At 36.1% G+C, this 16,103-nt stretch overlaps 2 protein-coding genes across 8 annotated transcripts in view; one reads left to right on the top strand and one right to left on the bottom strand.

The window, feature by feature from the left end:
• Nucleotides 1-10,759, top strand: part of Nrx-1 (neurexin 1) — a 204,550-nt gene extending 193,791 nt beyond the window's left edge. For all 4 annotated transcript variants that reach the window (XM_071698596.1, XM_071698595.1, XM_071698594.1 and 1 more), the window contains 2 exons: nucleotides 1,039-1,195; nucleotides 1,824-10,759. In XM_071698596.1, the coding sequence (XP_071554697.1) occupies nucleotides 1,039-1,195; nucleotides 1,824-2,244 (578 nt within the window). In that variant the 3' untranslated portion in view covers nucleotides 2,245-10,759. The remainder of the gene's footprint in view (nucleotides 1-1,038; nucleotides 1,196-1,823) is intronic.
• A 266-nt stretch (nucleotides 10,760-11,025) lies between these two features.
• LOC139768430 (uncharacterized) lies at nucleotides 11,026-14,624 on the bottom strand. 4 transcript variants are annotated; one of them, XM_071698599.1, is made up of 6 exons: nucleotides 14,551-14,624; nucleotides 13,336-13,570; nucleotides 13,073-13,175; nucleotides 12,494-12,758; nucleotides 11,768-11,921; nucleotides 11,026-11,493 (listed from the first exon to the last, which is right to left on the bottom strand). In XM_071698599.1, the coding sequence occupies exons 1-6, from the start codon at nucleotides 14,551-14,553 to the stop codon at nucleotides 11,300-11,302; spliced, it is 954 nt and encodes a 317-aa protein (XP_071554700.1). In that variant the 5' UTR covers nucleotides 14,554-14,624; the 3' UTR covers nucleotides 11,026-11,299. The 4 variants fall into 4 exon arrangements, with proteins under 4 accessions (XP_071554700.1, XP_071554702.1, XP_071554699.1 ...); XM_071698601.1 differs by lacking the exon at nucleotides 14,551-14,624 and adding an exon at nucleotides 14,321-14,544; XM_071698598.1 differs by lacking the exon at nucleotides 14,551-14,624 and having other exon boundaries at nucleotides 13,336-13,994.
• Nucleotides 14,625-16,103: the final 1,479 nt, after the last annotated feature.

Raw genomic sequence — 16,103 nt, 5'->3', positions numbered from 1 at the left:
CGCGCAACCATCGCCTACCGTGAAAATAACACCACTCTGTTGCCGGGGGCGACATTCCTTTCAGTAATAACATTCGCCCCGTCGAGTCACGACGTCAAACCGGATACTCTGTCCTTAATTCGATCCGAACGTAAAATCACGTGAAAACATCTTTGAAATCCAAAACATTTCGTTTAATACACAGCATTCATAGAGAATTCTTTATTGCGTCTTTTTGCACGTATGTCTACCCGAATTTATAATTTTAATACGTGATTGTGAAATAGTACGTTACTAAAATAGAGTGCGTGTATTGTTTAAAAATCGATACCGAAGCACAAAGCCTAGCGTGTTTAAACTCTAAGACATCCTTATGAGTTTGATATCTAAAGTAACGCAGATATAAAGAGTTCCTTCGTTGCAAGGCAGCAGATAATACAAACATATGGTACAAGTGGTAACTTATTAAAATGACTTATCGTCAAATGTCAGAAAAGATTATGAAATTTGTTTACACCGGACAATAAATCCGTGTTACGTATAGATATCAGAATTAGAGAAACCTAATTATTGCTGCCTTGAAATGTCACTTATGAGCTTCATTTTAAAAGAAATGTCGCGGTACGCGGTAGCGTATCCAGCATCTGAAATACGAGACTATGTGCTAAACGCGAAACATGATCCGCATGTAAAGTACTATTTTTGTTCCTGAAAAAATTGATAGATGAGTAGATAAATTGGCGTGTTACTTTAAGAAACGTTTCGCTCAAATGCATATGTATGATACGATACGTTCCTGACGCCTTCGGGACCGCTCGGCTCGTAACGTTTCCTGCTTACGCACGCGTGAATATTTGCCGGCCTACGCACGCGTAAATATTGCCGCCTCCGCACGTTTCACATCCCGTCCCTTTCGCTTCCATGCCCTCCTCCCTACCTCCTCCACCTCTTCCGCCTTCCTCCTGTACGCCTGTACCATCCCCTCCGCGCGATAGAACGAGGCGAAAGCAGCCCTCTGACGCACTATTTTTTTTCCTACCCTCTTGCTTTCTGTCGCAGATATCAGCTCGGTGACGTACACGACGCCCCGCGAGTACTCGACGAGTCACATCAGCACCCAGACGACGTCGGCGTCGTCGACAACATTGAGCCGCGACGTCGTCGACTCCGTCCAATACAATGTGTCGACCACAGACCTCGAGACCAGCCATAGCAGGTGCGTGCGTCTGTCACCGACGTTAACGTTCGCAATTGAGCGACGGATAACCGGATAATCATTCGCAATCGCTCATGCACATCGATTAGTCGTTACTGGGGGGAATCTACACGTTTTTCGCATTCGCGGAATCGCCATAATGTCCAATTTCCACCAGAATCTCATCACGTGGAACGATTTAGTCTAAATTATTCCCTGATCAATTAATACGTATTCATAGAATCCTTTAAAAGCTTCCCTTTTACGTTGAATATTGGAAAAGTCTCAAAATTGCAGGCATCGTTAACGAGGCAAAGCTCAATTAACGGGATCAATTTGCCTCTCTTAAAAATACATGTGAATTGATACACGTCTCAAGTTTAAAAATTCAGAGTTGTAAAATTTAACGTTAGCAGTTTTCAATCCGTATTTTGATCACGATTTGATTCATCGTAATCGAGTAATTTGCCTGCAAAAACTCATATTTCTGCGCGTTTGAACGAGAAATGTTACTAACATATGTCACGCAGCAACCGTCCATGATTGACGATAGAAAACCGCGGAATTAATTAAAACTGTGGTTTATCCATAAACGTGGTTAATTCCGAATGATAATTAAAATTAAATGGTCGTCGCTTACGCTTTGCAGCAGCGTCGTGACGCATCGATCGACAACTGTGACGACGCAGACGACCACGACGGAAATGACGGAACCGCCGCCACCGCCTCCGCCGCCGGTGTACCCGCCGATTCCCACTCCGCCCAAGAACAACAATAATAAGCGGATCACGTCCGAGGCGGCTGAAAATGCCGCGCTTATAATCGGCATAATCGCCGCCGCGCTGATAGCGATCGTCCTGATCATCCTGATAATCCTCAAGTTTAAGAACCGGCCGGAGACGAGCTACAAGGTGGACGAGACGAAGACGTTTTGTCAGGATCCGAACGCGGCCCTACTGGGCGCCGCGAGCTCCGGCCAGCCCTTCAACGGCGCCCTGAAGAACGGCGCCAACAGCAGCAAAACCAACAAGAAGCGAGAACTGATAGACATTAAAGAGTGGTACGTGTAAAGGGGGGTATCTCCACACTGGGCAGAACGTTGCCTTGTGCTCGAGATTTGTGTACAGGACGTGGCCAAGAACGTCACCTTTCGTCGTTGCAAAGGACCGAGGATTGAGAGAGGCGCAGAAGAGTAAGCGAAACGATTCTTCACGTGTCTCGCGGGTGTGCAAAGAAAATGTGCTCGCTAATCGGAGCACTCTCGGGGAGGACCTTTATTTCAATATTAATCAAGTCTAGACGAGAATCTCCCAAGATTCCAGAGTCCCTAAGGATCTGTCTTGAAGCTCGACGATTCCGGTATAACGCGAAAAGTGATCGAGTATTCTCCGAGAGAAACTTCCTCGAATTGATCATTGCGTAAACGATTTTCATGGAAATGCCTCGTAAAATCCGATCAACGGTGAATACTACGTAGTTGCGCGTGCGAGAACGATCTCTCGGTTACGAGTGAAGAAGAGCACGTTTAGAAAATCCTCGTGATAGCTTACAGGAGGACCGGTGTAAAAAAAAATTACGATTCAATAAAAATCCTCTCGTACTCTTCTATGCGAAAAGGATCAAAACGTACGAGAGACGATCAGCGATCAGGTATCCTCGATAAAGTACGTTTTCTAAGAACTTTAAGATCAGGATCGATAGGTTATACATCTAGAAGAAAGAACAATGTTTGCTCTTCGAGGAAAACATAACGAAATCGGAACTATGCTATCTTGGAAATGCACGAAATTTCTCTTTAATTCTAATGCGAATTAAAGCGAAATCGATCGCACTTAGGAAGGTCGAACTACACGCTCTCGCAAATAGAGCCAACGAGTCGCGAGGTACCGATTAACGATCTAGCGCTGTTCCTCTTGTTTCCTCGACGCGAAATCTCAGAACAAAATTTAGGCACGTAGGCAGGGATCGAGCATCGATCACAAACGTTCCAAAAGGATTTTTTTCTTTTCTTTTATTTGTCGCATATTTTTTCAAACTACATTTTCCGAATAACGCTTGTTAGCACTGCTCGATTCTTTGTCGTAATTAATACTTAATGACAAGGCAATCAGAAGATCAGCATTCGTGTTCAATAAGAGGCAGCTTTTCTGCCTCGATCTAGAACGATTTCCCCACGAGGAACGAAGAGAAAAAACGGACGCAAAGATCGTGGAATTAATCATAGGAATTAATTAAAAAGAAAGGAACGTTGAAGGTGATATTAGCAGTGACTGATTCGGACGAATCTTAGAAAGCAACTTGCACCGATGTAGGTAGGCTATTTTTATTATTTTACGGATTTTACTTCCAACATCCTCTCTGTGAGTGCGACATTAGATCGTCCCCAAGTACGTCGAAATATATTAACTTTGAATTTATGTAATAATCTCTATTTATCCCCATTTTATGGAGTTAAATTATCTATCCATTAAAAGTTAGATAATAAGATGTTCGAAAGTGATTTGTACGATCTTTTAAATAAAAAACAATGCTTTAAGTAAGAAACTAAAAGAATCGTGCATAAATGTTTCATACTGTTTATTACTGTAAGATTTTATGAATGTTATAAAAGCCCGGAAAAGTTAATAATGTGTGGAAAGAGGAAGTATATTGTTTTACATAAAATATTTATTAATTTAATTTAATTTAATATATGAAGAATGTGTTGATGTGACTTGTGCAGATTCATTGATTTAAAATATAAAGAGCTGCATAGAAGAAGGAATATTTTAATTTTTTTTACTGCAGGATTATGTATATTTTATCTAAAAAATATGTTATTTAATTATATTTTTTATAATTAAATATATGTGTATTTATGACCATAAATATTGATAAATTACGAGGTAAATTATAAAATATGATATCCCTAAATATATTTTGTTAATTGGCTAATACATGGATAAAGTGTTTAAATATTATTTATACATACGTAATATTTTATGATAGTAAAATTTAAAATTGCGTTCTATTCTCGACGTACTGTTTATGAGAATAAGATGTTGGAAGTGAAATGTTAGAGACGGAAGCGTGCGTCATAATCGAATGATGATCGCATTCTATTCTATTCATACATTCATTATTGTATAGAAAGCGAGCAGATATATATATGTATATGACACACACATACTTATTGATTATGTTATGCGTGTATAAATTGTTTGACGAATTAAATAGATTTTATTAAAATCTGTTTTCAGTGAAGAATACATGACGCATATAATAAGAGTTCCGTTCTCGAAGAATTCGAGTGTGAAATACATTTATGAGGAATGTCATACCTTTAAATTTATCGAGAATATTTGCATCTCATACAAATATATTTATAATCTCTATTGTAGTGTATGCTTGTAAACAAGAGACACTGGTTTTAACTTTAACCATAATCTTTATATTTCTCCGTTATAAATTCGCGATTATATTTTCAAGGAATAATTTCGTTGGAAAAAATGGGATTCTTTGCATGGAAGATTTTTATTAATTTTACAAAAAATAGATATTACGAAGTTTATTTAAAATAGCAAATTTCATAAATCTATACCGTTATATTCTACAAGTAATAGATTTCTCGTTGATGTATACAAATGTTAGAATAAATTACTTTAGAGGCTATATTTTCTCTGTAAATTCATGTAGCTCATTCGATGTAGCTCATGTGTTGTCGCGTATTAATTAATATGCTCGATATTCCTCATTCACCTATATATTGCACACTCGAATGTGTTTCATGCGAGATTGTACGTAAGTGACTCTTATACATATGGAAAGTATTTGTAAGTAATCCGAGAGGAAGGACAAACTTGACGAATAGGTGATTCATATATAGCATACGCAAATATGCTTATACATAAATACAGGGTGTGTGAATGCAGTATTGCCAGTACGAGTTAGGTGACGTTTGACCGAGTCGTATAATCACGTCGAGCATGATTGCACGGCGCATCGCAAGTGCACCGAGTCGTTTCTACCAAATTGCATCGTCTCCTCCTAATTGAGATTCACGATACGCTCGTTTTTTTTATACAGGTCTACCTAGGTATCGCGCATCGTTTTTTCTCGGCTATAAACTCTACGATATAAAAGTCCTTCGATCAGCATTACAATAACATCACGTCATCTCCATTGAAAAAGAATCCAAGATTCTTGTTGAATTGATTCTTGAAAATTGATAGGAGAATTTATAGACGAGGATATTAGCGGTACTTTGGTGCATCCTGTGTAATAGCTGTATGTTGTTAACTTAGTATTACTATTAACAAGGTTAATCGTTGACGTAGTTGGCGATAATAAAGATTTTTTAAAACCTATTCTGTAAAACCAAGATCAAACAAGATATGTTAAGGATTGAAAGATAATTTATTATCCCTCCATATATTAATGTAGTTAATCAGTTATACGATTAATGTTTTAAAGAACGGTTTATAAAGAAAACGTACGCTCTTATGTAAACTGAAACGTAATTAATCTAATTATTATTATTATTAACATAATTGATCTTTAACACAATTAGCGAAAATGTTTAGTTCATAAAAAACAGTGAAATAATTTACAATTCAACAGACGAAATATTAATAACGATAGGTAATGCAAATTTCCAAACAGATATGGTATAATTTACGATGTTATTAATTTACGATTTTCAAGTAACTTTATTTTTACATGATTAATAGTATTGCCATTAAATTATTAAAAAGAAACTAAAAGAAACTTTAAAAGAAAAAACTAATCAATTTTATCTAAATCGAACTGGCAACAATAGCAATCTTTCAAAAAAAATTAATCACGTTTATTTTTACTTTCTCGTAATGTGTGCATGGTAATTGATTCGAGGTAAAAGAATCGATCGTTACTATTAACGCGGCTGACAATTAACATGGTTAATAGTAATAACAAGGCGACGCTTGTCGCAGATAAAGAAGCAATAAATAAACCGGGCTTAGCATTTAAGCTGATCAAAAGTGCGGCAGCACGTTTGATTCCCGTAACGTCGCTCCGCCCGACTCTCGAGCACTCGTGACAACTCTCCGCATACATGGGAGATCTTGTTCTTTGTGGTTAAATTTTTTTTACGCCTGTCCTCTTCCGTTTTAGTTATGGAAAGCGTAAAAAAGTACTACCGAGAAGAACGGATCTTCAATGGGCGAATGGAACGGAAGAGAGTGTGTGCAAATTGTCATTCAAACGCACCTTCACGCCAGGGATGAGTAAAATACCAAGAGATATTTCCAAAAGAAACGAATATATACCTTTTAAATATTTTTCATAATTTTCTGCACGCTTACTCGAGAAGCATATAAATAATCATTCGATTATTACCTAACCATACAGAGATATTGCATCGGAATTAATCAAATTTAACTGAACACGGTTTTCGGTTATATGTGAAGGTCTCTACCTCTTAATTTACAAAAAAGGTTTGTCGACTTCTGTAAAACATATACGTCTTCAACGTATTAATCATTGTAAGAATTTATTATTGAAAACTCCTTCATTTTATAAGAAAAGAATAGGAGAGCTCATTACTCTTGCGGGATATCCCTAATATTTTGTATTGACAGAATAGTACTGTAGATCGAATAGGCATGTCATTGAAGCGAGCTACCTCTAATATTTGAGGATGGAAATAGTACTTTGCCCATCACTGGTCGAGACTGTCCCTCGGCGATTAATCGAAGGCGAAAGAAAAACGTCCGATTGTTATAAAGTGCTCTCGAATATTTTGTAAGTCGTGATCCTCGTTCTGTAATGCACTCTTCCTACGAGCGAATCGTTCTTCTTTAGATTAGATCACGCTGTTCTACGAGATCTTGAAATCGGTTGCTAATATCGATAGCTTCTCTATCTCTTTCTCTGTCTCTCTCTCTCTTTCTCTGTATCTATATAGCTTATTCGCCGTCTCTCTGAACGGTGAAATAACAGATATGATTAACAAGTCGATAATACGCACGTATCTCGAAGTAACAATCCTCAGGGAAGAACAATTAACGCGATCAATCGGGATTAATCGATTATTGACTATTAGCAGCGATAGATATTTACTGATTGCGGATTTTTTCCAAAAGTCCCTCTATCGAGTACTCTCTGTCAAGTGACGGTCGTTCTGCTTTAGCTCAATTCACAGATTTACAATCCATTGAGAATTTTATTAATCAGACTTGTGTGAGGTAGATAATAATTAATTTTTCAAATTGGTCCGTATCTCTATCTGGCGAGTAAGTCAATCTTCAACGAGATTACGATAGATTCAGCGGCGAAACGCGTACACATTCCTGCAAGCTGACGCTTCAAATAAGCTTCTTTAATCGCACAAAAGCTCAGATCCATTTATGAGGCAAAAAGTGCCGTTCTCGATCATCGCAATCCGCATTTTGCGCGGATCGTTTTTACGCTTAACGAGACACAATAAATCTTAACTATCTCGTCTTCGCTAAACTTGCAATCGTTCACCCCCCACACACACCCTCTCGTCTCATCCCACCTCTCAAAATCATTTATGGATAAGCAAATCGATGTGTGAATTTTGTACATGTGTTTATGTGGCTGAACCTTGCGTGTATGGGCAGTTTTAACGATACATCGCTAACAACGATATTTCGTGTGAAAAGAAAGTTTCTTCAATCTCGCATATGTGCGCTTTCCGTTGATAATCGATTGATTTTTAAGTGATCGACATTTCGTGTGAAATGAAAACTGAACTATGATTGCTGTTCCTTAATGATGATCTTCGTGAGAAAATGCCGTCATTAAGAAAAATCTTTCTTCTTTCCATTCTCTTGTTCCTTAAGAGAACGCGCTCTTTAGCAACAAGAAACTTTAGACATATTGTTATCACTGCCCTCCAATTCTCTATCTGCATATCCTTCGATGTACTGACGACTAACGTTTATACTAAACTAAATTAACTTCTATAAAGATATATTTAGTGAGCAGTGTTACTCTAACTATTAACTTATACACTATGTCGAACTTAAAAATGTGTCGCGTATAAGCGCTGGAGCAGTCGGATTCGTTCGTAACTGAGTATATTAATTTCTATTTATTTTCCTCATTTGCGCGATTCCACGGATAAACGTGAACAAAAGTGAAGCTTCTATCCAAATATTTAGCATTCACGAATATTTCGCAAAAGATATTAAATAGAGAAATATTTTCAACTTTTTTTAAGAAACGAAAGAGACGAAAAAGTATCCCGATTTAAATGAGAGATGTAATAACAACTAACACGTCCAAAACCAAAGATAGGAAGTTATAATATGATTATTTGTTGAAAATAATTATTTATAGCAGTGTTAACAACAAACGAGAAATCTTTTATAATAATAAGAGAAGAAATCGCGTGATTAAACATGAAAATGTCATGATAATTATAAGATATAGTTAACATTGTTTTAGTCAAAATATCTCTGTTATTAATATGATAATAATAATTATTATATTGTTATTTACATAAAATTTTGCTGTCAATACAATTATTGATAGCGATATTATTTATGTTATATATATTATGTGCGTTGTTTATTATTATGAAATTACGAAAATATTCAAACGGCAAGTTGTTCGAGTATTGGCGGCTCTGGCGAACGCTTCACACAAGCTATCGATTATCCGTAGTATGACAAGAGTTGAAATTTTTACGATTACACGAATCGTAAGAAGAGAAAACGGCGGTATCAGATCGCACGAAAATTAATCGCGAATTTTGTAATCCTAACTTTGCTATAGCCTTCATCTAATAAAACAAATATGCATTTTAAAACTCTCTTCGTATATTAAATGTTGCAACAAGTTGCAACGAAATGTAAAATTTCTACTATAAATTTCAAAGAATTATTCTCATTATATCAAAAATACTATAAAAGTTACTTTTATCATTAAAAATAAAATAAAATTGTGTCTTTTCATAAATAATCCGGATCTTTTGAAGATAACTATATATAGTTTTAAGAAGGATGTTAATGAACAATGAGAATAATACTTTGGATATCAATAACTCTAAACAAATTGTTGCAACATTTGATAATTAAACCTAGAGATTACTACTAGAAGTGCATATTTATTTATCGTCGATATGGTAAAGTTGCCCGAAATGTCACCGCTGTTTAACGGACATACAACCCGATAATACCTGGAAAACGATAAGAGACGAAAAAAAAACGCTCACTCACAGCTGTATCTAGAGTTGCTATAGCTAGATGGAATTATATTTTACATTGTACAGTCGTACGTATATGAATGCACTATAAATTATAGATAGTAAACTACATTGGGGCGAGACGAAGAGATAAAAACGGAGAGAGATCGAACTAAGAGAGAGATATGTTATAGCACGAGAGAAATGAATCCTGCGAAGTTCCACAGAAGCGGACACATTTTTGTTGTCGGCTGACTGCGAATTTCATACGACATGTGTATGTATAATAGAGACGTGTATACACACGCAAGAGGCTGATCCGTATCGATGAAAGAAATCCGCCGTCGAGCGGATCGTGTTATGCAAATCGGGGCTACGAGTCACTGCGAGAAACAAGAGAGAAAAAAAAGATATATGCGATGTCCACTACTGTGAAGACATGATCAGGCAAGGATAAAAACTGATATAATTTTGCCCGAGTTCAGATTCGGATAGCACGGGTTCGCGATTATGACGTTCATGATATCGTGTATATCAATATTTGCGAATAGCTGAAACGCAAGATCCTTCCTCGCATATCTGCGACATTGAGAATCGAAGGATTGTGCGCCGTTTTCGATATCTTATAGTTTCCCGGTGTCCGTCGCAATTTATTTATAAGGGGACATTTCGATCTTCCCGGTAAATTTCATCCCCGTAGACTCAATCTCGTATCTCGTTTTTTCTTCGCGAGGACAAGCCCCAGTGCGCTAACACGGTCCCGCGACGGTATCGGAATCGGCCGTTGAACGTTCCAGGTTACGTGAAGTATAGATAAAACGTTAAATATACGGGATATAGGCGCAGTTAGATTTTTTACACGTCAGAGAAGTCACGTTCCGTTGGCGTTCGCGTTTTTAAGCGGCGTATATCCTAAACTGCGTCCCGCGAGAGAGACCGATTATCGCTATTATTTCACCCGGTGTATGGTTTACGAAGACAAACGGAGCTGAGTGAAACGACACACACTATTCTTATATTTACGCGACCTTATAGCGACCGGTGAGCGACAGCGTTTAATCCGATGCTTTCATTGTTATTATGAAACATCCGCGATTTCTTCGCGCAACGCGGGAAGAAGCAGAAACGAGCTGAGTTCGCTGTATCGGTTAAATATTGAAATAGCGCTTTCATCAGTCTCGAGAATGCATTTTCACGTTAATCTTGCAAAAAGAAGGAGGTACGCAGATACACGGGCATATACACACACATACATACACACGCGCGCGCGCGCACACACATATACACATACAGTGAGTACCGTAGTGCGCGCGCACTGACGCATTACAAAATTCTCCTGAGATTGGGGACGTTGTAAATACAATAGGAATAATGCCGTAACTACGAAATTATATGAATAAAGTATTGAAACTGTACACGGAACGCTCCTTTCTCCCTTTCAACATATCGATAATTCTCGAGGCTAAACCTCTTCGTCTTTCCAGATCAATGATCCAAATCCATGGTATACTCTAAAAACAAAAATTCTGCAAAGATTAATAAAAAATTCGTGCACGAAGCGGAGGGATGTAAACGAAGATGTAAAAGCTCACTTTACATCCGTTAAATAAATCTGTTATTTATATCTCAGAAGTAACGGGACGGACAGTTCATGGAGATGAACGGGGTTATAAGAACCATCTTTTGCTATGCATTGTTTTATTCCGTAAGATGCAAATGTAACGTATATTATTTGTTCTATTAAGTCTACGACCTACTGTACTACACAATCACAATCACAAGTCATATCAATTGATAAAAAAGAATTATTTCCCACGATTACATCGTTTTACTTGGCGGTCAGCGTGTGCTTACAATAACTAGATATGATGATATTAACGAGGATGTAAAAGGTGCACGGCGTAACTCGGGCTTTATTGGTGAAACCCTGAAAAAATGCGACGAAAGGAGGACACTTATATGGTAGGTATGTAAGTGGACGATGTGATGCTGCTCCTCAACAGCGTGTCCGAGGTGTGTTGCGCGCCGGAACCCTTGCGAGATGCGCGCTTATGCGGATGAAGATTCAACGGGGGTAAGTTCGGATGCTCGATTCTCGTCGGGGAACTTACGTGCGGACGAAGGGTTCCTCTCTGAATCGTAAGTATCCCTAAAATCACATGAGATTCATTATTACTCTATATAAAGGTAACACACATGGCGTGTCCGTCCAGAATTTGTTTCTTCCATGTAAAAGCTCACATTGTGTGCATACTCATATATTCGTGCTATACGGAACCTCTAATTCGCGAGCTAATTAGCATTAAATCACAGAATTTACAGTTTAGTTAATCTGACGTTAATTAAAGGGATCCGTTATATACGTTCGCTGAAAACATTTTATTGTGTTCTTAAAATGCATCGTTGTGTCGAGGTTGGATTACCGGACTCATTCGGTTCCAGAACGTCGTTGAGCTGATAATATTCAGTCTTGATGGACAATGGTTCCTCGTAATCTACGAAAGCAGTGTTATCAAAAGCTTTGTCATCTTTCGGACGATTTTGCACCGGGCTAATAGGTGGTGGATCGGCATACGTCTAGAAAATTATTAGTTTATATTCACACATGTTCTATACGAAATGGATTCACTTCATTATCTTAATTAGATATCTGGCAAGCAAAATTGAACCATCTTTCATGCCTTATAGAGACGAAAACGTTGATAAGCCAATGATCTCTAAATAATAAGGCATTGAAAACAAAGGAGAATTTTTCTCAAAAGCCAAGTTTTAATGCTAGAGGATAATGTACCCCCATTGAAGAATTTGAAGTTCATTTTTTAATAAATGGATAATAAAGCATTATTCTTCACTTAATTGCGTTTAATTTTACCTCAAATCTTATTTAATTAACTTTCCCATTGACAAAACTACAACGTAACAATTAATAATAGAAATATTTAACGTTTAAAGTTAAAAATTTATTTTATTCTTCAAAAATGTACCTTTGCCAGGAAAGATAAACTCCAATTTAATCAAGAAAAGTCAGAAAGAATAAGAGAATAATAAATAAGCATATCCACGAAAAGGCCCACTGGGGAAATTTTTCTAGAATATTTTGCGCATGAAACAAATAATTGTCGTGTAATACAAACGTATTGTTAGATTGCCTTGAGTTTTACATGTTCGGTTGGTGTAGTCGAACAGGCACGTTTGTGGAACTGCCCACTGCCGATGGTTTCATACGTATGCTCCTCCAGATAGTGCCTCGTGGTCCCGCGTGGGGTAAGGGTTGCCCACATGACTCGACTGTCCTGCATGGTGTCTGCCGCACAAGGGTAGAGCACCGCCTCGTTCTGAAGCCGACCATTTTTCGTCTGCATGCCGGAGGTTGCATTCGGCATGGAGATCACTCCGCCTTTCCCGTTTCTGTTGCTATTATATTTATTGTTTATTTTATTTTGCATTTTTTCACGCACAAGAAAATGACATACCAGGAACATCGCGAAACTAGACTACTGGAATTGTCTCAAATCTGTTATTATTATCACTTTGCAGTAACGTTGATGTGTAGGAATAAAATTCGGCTTTAATTCATTATTGATATCTTTTAAGCATCTTTCAAACAAATATAAAAGTCTTAAAGATAAACTAGATATTATACTTGCTATTTAATTGTTAGCCCGAATTATATTTACTGGTATATCATTTCAGACTAGTTTTCCCTATAAAGTAAAAAAAATACTTACAATTTGCATTTTAAGAGCAACGTCGCGAGTACTATGCCAATAAAAATGACACCGACGCACGATGATATTAGAATCAGGAGCCACGTATCGTCAAAGACAGTCCCTAAAAATTTGTACAGATATGTTTTACATCCAAATTTAGTTTAAACAATTTACATGATTCGATTGTTATCAAAATATCTACAGAATAGTTATCAAAGTGAAATATATTAAATTAAGTCTCGTCTTTTCATCTAAAAGAAAATAGTCGCTTCTTCGCTAACCTTGTTGAGGCATTTCTATATATTGAACTCCTTCGGAGCGCCGGTCGCAGAAGTGCTTGCAGGGACTGTCATTTAAATGCGGTGGGAATGGTAGGATGTCAGAGCTCGGATAAAAGTCGGAACCTTGCTGAAGAATGGCCGGGAATGGTGGCGGGGGTATGTGAAGGATGTCGGGAGGTGGTTCGAGTGTACAGTAAGCGCAAGTTGAATTCATAATTGTGTCCAATGCTCTCATCTGTAAATTCATAAATTAACGAAGCTCGATTTTTTGTAATAATAAAATATATACAATTTTCAACGAGTGCTATATGTCGATTATTATATGTAATATCAATTAGAAGCTTTAGACAACCTTAATACGTCAGATTTCAAAATACAATGTCTTAATACATGTATTTTAATATATTTTATGCATGTATGTGTGTGTATTTTTATTCTTTAAATGTTCTTTGTATTATTACACGGCATATAAAGTTATAAATAAAATTATATACTAAATTCTAACACAAATTGTAGATTGCCTGAAAATGATCTTAATTGTAATCTTTTATTCTCTATGTCTGTGATCCAATAAACATTAATTTATATCAGACTGATAATTAATTCTCTATGCCTAAGTGATTGACAAAGAGTTATTAATATCATTATTGTAAAAATAACAATATCTAATATCTATTTTGAAAATTATCATGCAAATTATTTCTATCAAAGTGTGAATCTTTCTGCTTCTAAATAAATGAAATAATTGATAAACATGCAACAAGTTTTTGTAATAAAAATTATATTAACGATAAGAATGATTTTTCAAATAATAAATATTATTATGTATCTTTAAATATGTGTATATTTCTATCTAAACTTACATAAATAAGTAAAATAAGAGAAATAAAAATATAAATTTAAAAAATAAAAAAGAATATTGTTATAACATGAGCATTTAAACCAAAATGTCTAATAAATTAAACCAAATAAATATATGTAAAACCTTCAAAAGTAACGAGACAACGTTAAATCTCCAGTGTGTCTTTCATTCCGTTTCCTTCCTCGACTTCTCGATTGTGCTTCCGCGTCTACATCGTCGAATCAAGCATCGATCTCACGCAAAAATAAGCCGAGGATGTTCAAGTAAATTCGTCCATTTTCCACACGTCACGGATCACTTCGTACGAGCACAATCAAGAAGAATATGACCGTGATAAGAAAATTCACTCTTACCATTGAGCACTAGCTGCGAGTCTGATAGCCGAGGGTAGTATCGGACCAGTACAGAGCGCACGCGCGTTTTTATTGAACGTAAATGGCAAACATAGCCAGTTACAAGAGTGAGCTATAGGCACCCAAATCCTAAATTCCAATGTAAAAGCCGTTCTATTATACAAGAAAAGTATATTTTTTATTTTACATTTTTTTCGTGCTACTTGTGAATTGATTTCATTGCGTATTTATTATAATATTTGTGTTAGCATTTTATTATTTTTTAGATAAAAGAACTTTAATATAGATTTCATATAAGTTAATAATTCTCTTTTATTAATTTCTGGTAATAAAAATATAAATTAGATTTCCACAATCTAGCAGTTATAATAATATTGTTGAACATAATTAACATATGATTGAATATAATCTTGAGTAATAAATTTTACTTAACGGTCTTGTTATTTTATTATTATTATTATTATAACATTAATGCTATCTAAAAGTGTATAAATATGACGATTTGTATAGTTGTATGTATTAATTGTTGCATTAACTCACGCTATCGTGTCTCTTAATATAATATTAGATACATATATAGGTGTATATATATATATGTTCATATATAAATATGTTCATATATATATATAATTACGATATTTTTCTATCAAGCATCTTACATTTGTTTGTATTGCGGTATTGAATAACACTCCTATTAACAAGATATAGGGTATCTCCGTCAGTATAGAAAACAAGAGCAAAAGTAGCTGATCACAATATATCCCATACTTGAAACAAACGGAAATAAAAATTAAGAAAATATAATAAATATAATATAAGTTTCTTAATTAAAATTTACGTATTGTGTGGATCTAACGTAAGACGAATTACGATAAAAACCATGTTTCTCTACTTTTTCAGGAAGATTACAAATAATAGAAATTATTATATTATAAAAATGATTCAGTTCAAAGTGTCCGCATCATGCAGTTTGAGCTTATTCGGGGAACTTGTGATGAGGTATGACAAATCTATTAGGAGGTCTGCCACGACTCCTTCTAGTTCTATTTGTAAAGGCAAGTTCGTCATCTGTAAGTATGTGTAGACATTCTGATGAAACTATCAAAACAACATGAATACACATTAATGTATAAAACCCATATATAGTCGTAAGTAATACCTCTGAGTGTGTGTGTGTGTGTGTGTGTGTGTGTGTGTGTGCGTGCGCGCGCGCGCGTGCGACGATGAGCGTTTAGAAAATAAGTTCCAATCAGCCATAAAAAGGAACAGCAGTTAAAAATCTTTTATTGCAAACTAAAAATGCTTTAATACGCGCTTAAAAATGGTTTCTATACCCCCTGACTTCTTCATCAAAGCTTTTAAAATAAAGTGACAACTCACTCGCGACAGATTTCTTTGATATCGATCCATAAAAGAAAGAAGCTATAACGCCACGCTTGAAAACAACGTAGATTTTAGGGCATATGTTTAGAAGACCCTCTCTTCCTAAAATAAGCCAAGGAATATTCCCTCAAATTTTCTAACTAAACACCCTGCATATTTATAGTCTATAA

This window comes from Temnothorax nylanderi, unplaced genomic scaffold (assembly GCF_030848795.1).
Source record: "Temnothorax nylanderi isolate EJ_2023f unplaced genomic scaffold, tnyl_v1.0 TNYL_tig0016_pilon, whole genome shotgun sequence".
NCBI lineage: Eukaryota > Metazoa > Arthropoda > Insecta > Hymenoptera > Formicidae > Temnothorax > Temnothorax nylanderi.
This window is presented reverse-complemented; position numbering and strand designations above follow the sequence as displayed.

Excerpts from the sequence above, each read along its gene's own strand:
- LOC139768430 (XM_071698598.1), bottom strand. The coding sequence starts at position 13,582 with ATGAATTTACAGATGAGAGCATTGGACACAATTATGAATTCAACTTGC. Across the intron at positions 12,759-13,072 it reads TTGCTCTTAAAATGCAAATT|CAACAGAAACGGGAAAGGCG; the intron begins GTAAGTATTTTT and ends TAAATATAATAG. Across the intron at positions 11,494-11,767 it reads TCTGGAACCGAATGAGTCCG|GGATACTTACGATTCAGAGA; the intron begins GTAATCCAACCT and ends ATGTGATTTTAG.